At 40.6% G+C, this 4,652-nt stretch overlaps 1 protein-coding gene across 1 annotated transcript; it reads right to left on the bottom strand.

Moving 5' to 3' along the window:
• Positions 1–1,155: 1,155 nt before the first annotated feature.
• Positions 1,156–2,455, bottom strand: SARC_07635 (hypothetical protein; the record flags this gene model as incomplete). Its single annotated transcript, XM_014298419.1, has 1 exon — positions 1,156–2,455. One exon carries the CDS (start codon positions 2,453–2,455, stop codon positions 1,394–1,396), a length of 1,062 nt encoding a protein of 353 aa, XP_014153894.1. The 3' UTR covers positions 1,156–1,393.
• Between the last annotated feature and the right edge of the window lie 2,197 nt (positions 2,456–4,652).

Here is a 4,652-nt window from a genome sequence, read left to right as displayed (position 1 = left end):
GTTTATTTAGAACTTAGTCTCCGAGGCTGACTCCGGGGCTCGGGCGCTTTGGAGTGGGGACTTGGGACCTTGTGCAAGCCGTACCTCTGTGGCCTGGGCCCGGAGCCCTGGGCGGCTGGGTCTGTGCCCTCGGCCTGGGACGATGATTCTCAGATTCTACTCTCTACTAGAGTAGTAGTATTAATAGCCTAGAGAGTGAGAGAGTAGGGCCTGCCGGCCTGGTGGGATCAAGCCTCATGGGGGGTGTTATTTATGTATGTCCTGTGGGGTTGCGAAACAGTTGTGGGAAAGTCAATCACGAAATACATGACGAGCATATGAGCACCAAAGAGGCACGTCTAAGCTCTAAACTCTTAAAAGTTACACAGCGCAGGCCGCAAATGCACAATAAGGGTGCCCTTCCGGCTTCCTGTCGTTCACCCTAAAAAGTAAAAATGTCCATGAATTAGTGATCCTATGAGCTATAGACGTAAATAGTCTATTTGCACAAGTGCGGAACTAATTTCAACTTCTAAATCCATCCATCGCACTTTCTGTTCATACAGGCACTGGGTATTGATTATGTACCGTTTTTGAAAACCAGATCCTGAGATTCAAGCAACTTATTTAATAAATAGCGTTATAGCGATTGTAAAAATAAAGCTTCAATATAGCCAGTTGTTATGGTCCTGTAGTGGTATATTCTTACATTTCACAAGCCTTTTGAGCTTAGCAATCTTTGAATCTCCAATTTAATGATGCAAGTTGTTTGTTTTCCGAACGTTCAGGAGGGAGACACGTTGGAAACCTACCTTCTTATGATATACGGAAGACTGAGCACTGTTGTTTGTTGGTTAATCGCTTTAGAGGCTTCACTGACCTGACTTACTTCGTTAAATAATACATCGCCTCACTTGAGACCTTACTGAAACAACCATACTTGGTTGAATAATGCATCGCCTCAAGTATAAGTGGACTGACACCTCTGTCGACGGTTTCATCTAATGAGACGGCAGATAGGTCAGTTCAGTGACATTTAAATCTTTATAAACTAAGGAATTTCGCTACAGTATGATATATATGTCAATTCGGTTGAACTTACGCGCCCTGAAATATATCAATTGATCTGCAATGAAATCCGCTTGCATGTAGCTGGGAGCCATTGATGTTTAGTGTCTACTGCTAACGAGCGGAGTTACTATTTTCAAACCGATTTCTGGTCTTCCTTTATTATATTTTCTTGTGGACGTGATTCGTCAATGATGCTTGCTAGTCTAGTCAGAGATGCTTGCGAATTTATTCTACACCAGTCAAAACTTTCAGCTTGCTGAAAGTTACAAGAGACATGGCGTTGTCAGTATTTCGCAACAATTCTCAAAGCCCTCCCTGGATGGATCGCCGTTTTATGTTGCTGTCACACCGAATCAGCGATCGGGGTAACGTCCTGTTCAGATTTCATATTTTGATTGAGTTCCGCATCGCGAAAGTTGGTGGCAAACACGTACTCGGAAGCATCAATAATGTCATCAAAGTCGAATTTGTCAGGAATCCAAGTACAGAATGCTGTATCGTCAACAGCGGGCGACACCATGTCGTTCGCGGGGAAACTGGATACACCTGCAAATAAAGAGATATCTTGTGTGTAGTCCATATCGGTCTCATTATTCGCAGTGGACTCTGAGCGGCCCGAAAACAGCCTTTCTGTACTGCCCATTGAATAAAATTGGTTGTCAAAACCGTTCATCGTAGATGAGTTCGTACTCGTGCGCGATATTGAAGATAATTGGGAGTCGGTATTGACCGTTTTCTCCGTTACTTTTGCCAGAAACGAGATGGCATTCGCCGTGCTAAGTATGATGTTACTTGCTTCGGTTCGTAGTTCCAACTCTTCCGCTGCATCTGACACCGCTTGCCTTGCAACAGAATCATCTTTTGTATTTTCAAGTGAAGTAATGTACTCGCCGCTTTCGATAATAGAATCTAAAAGCATTCCACTCGGATTTTGAATATCTGCATCATGCAAACTCTGCCAGCTGTCGGAGGTTGTTCCACATTCTCCATCAATGAGTAAGGCGGGGTTCAAGCACGGTTTGTCGGCGTTCCCAGAAGACATTCGTATGCCCCGGCCAGTCAAAGCGTTTTCCTTGACGCCTTTTGCAACCTTGGTAAGTGAAAGTTCTTGTGCTGATTTTTGTGCAGTAGTGAATGTGTGTATCTGCGACGTATGCTCACTAGGCGTGGCAACTTGATAATTTGTGTCGTCCAAAGTAAGCGAGATGGGTGAGTTGTCGAGATGAGCGTGTGAATCACGGCCGAATGGATTGAATGAAGAATTCGTAGACTCTCGCCTCTGCAGAGACGCACGTCGGCGGTAGACATTAGCTCGGTGCGGACGCGACCGCGGAACCGCGGTTTCCAACGGATTTTCTTTGACCCTTTGCCCAGCCATTGCTCTTCCACTGTGTGAGCGGCGCATACTGTGAGAAATAATTGACATTCATATTAAGAGAGCCGATCGATATATGGAATACGGTATGGATTCCTTGAGTGTAGATGTAATCATTTATAAATCCTTCACATGTAAAAGTTCACCATTCAAACGTACCCATTTGAGGTCGGCCAGCTACCAGCACTCAAAGCCGGTGCACCCGCATGAAGTTCTCGTACAAGTCCCACCCCACCATGGATGTGTTGTCTGTATTCGGCCCATTCTCCATGCTCTCTGAAAACGTGTGGTCTAAAATCCCGATACAAACGTTCTCGAGGGCCGTATCCATGATAACTGTGTCTGGGGTGATACCCTGACTCTGGCGGCTCTCTATCTGTGTGTAAATACGGAGGGTATGCACCTTGGAGAGAACTTTCAGCCCGCTCCGGGTAGCGCACTCTATGTTCGCCAATGTAAGGGTATAGTCTTGGGGGTGGTCGAGGACGATAAGATCTATTGAAAGTATGTCCTGGAGGCCCTGGTGGTCCTGGAGGACCTGATGGTCTTGGTTGTGCTGGAGGTCCTGGGTGTCCGGGGTGAACGTCGTGTCCTGGGTGTCCGGGGTTTACTGAATGTGATATAGGCCCGCGTGGATGAGTAGCTTGACGACGAACCGGAAATGGGCCGGCAATCTGAGAGGTTTCTGGCAGCAAATCTGCAGTTGATGAGACGTGGAAGTAGAATAGTGAGGGCAATGCAAGTGAAGCACAAAGGTACTGTGTTAATATATTCTATATACATCGTGAAAGAGGTGAGAGCCTTAACATACCAGAACCAGGCCTGAGTTGGACGTTGATAGGGCAAGACATTCTTCGCTCGCTCGTTGTTTTGGCCTGATGCTTGAGTCGGATATGCTGCAAAGGAGTGAGAAGTAGGAGAAGTAAGCAGACAGGATAATATATTATATACATGAAATGAATCAAAGGCATCTCAATTCTTTAGATTAACATCATACTACTTGATGCATCATTGTAGGCCTATGACTGATGCGTATGCAAGCAATCATACAGTTCTCAATACGAACGTCAGCTCCAGACATATGGATGTGCCTTTGTGAACATGTTTTTACAGATAGACAAAATATATAACTTTTAGCATGCATGCAATCTATAAACGACTAATAAGTAAAAGAAAACAACACAACTTTTTCAGATATATACAAATCTGAATCTACCATTATAAGAGCATACATATGCCGAAAGAATATATTCAATTTGTAATTCAAACACACATTTGCAAAATAAAAATAAAAATATCACCACATGTGGTACGAACACGATTTGCATTGGAAATAACACGATCGCTGGCAATTCTTTTAGCAGGGGGGTACGTGTACCTTCCGATAATTTTCAGAACGACATTGAGAATCAAAGCAATCTAGGAAGTCGTTTACAAGGATATAGATAGGCGTGCTCCTAATTCATATCGTTCTACACATTCAGATTCCCCCGTTCTAATCACGCAGATCTATGCGTGTAGAAAGCAAACACATGTATATATGGATACTTCTATTTGAAAAATATATTTACTTGTATATGAATATCTACATATGTATAAGGTAATTTATGCATACATGCATACATACATAAGGTATACATTGAGAATTACAATATATAAATATACTTATAGGTTTGTGTATAAATATATATTCATATGTATACATTTTACGTATATATATGCATATACATACAGACATCATAAAAATATGCATAAAAATACATATGTATACATACAAAAATACATACATAGACATACAAAAATAGACATAGGTATAGACAGAGACAGACATGCATAACAAAATAGACATAGGTATAGACAGAGACAGAAATGATATATACACGTATATATAAATATGTTTATATGTATATATATATATATACATATATATATATATATGTATATGTATTTATATATATATATTTATATATGTATATATATATATATATATTTATATACATATATATAAGTATTTGTAAATCCACACACTCGCATATATATATATATATATTTATATATATATTATATATATGTGTGTGTGTATGTGTATCGATACATATATATATATATACATATATATATATATATATATATATATTGATATCATTATGGATATATAGGCACGTTTATACAAATGTATGAAAGTATTTACATGCATATGACTGTATATCTTATATATACACGTAAA

This window comes from Sphaeroforma arctica (genome assembly GCF_001186125.1).
Source record: "Sphaeroforma arctica JP610 unplaced genomic scaffold supercont1.616, whole genome shotgun sequence".
In the NCBI taxonomy this organism is placed as follows: Eukaryota; class Ichthyosporea; order Ichthyophonida; genus Sphaeroforma; species Sphaeroforma arctica.
The sequence above is the reverse complement of the archived record's forward strand: the minus strand, read 5'-3'. Positions and strand labels throughout refer to the sequence as shown.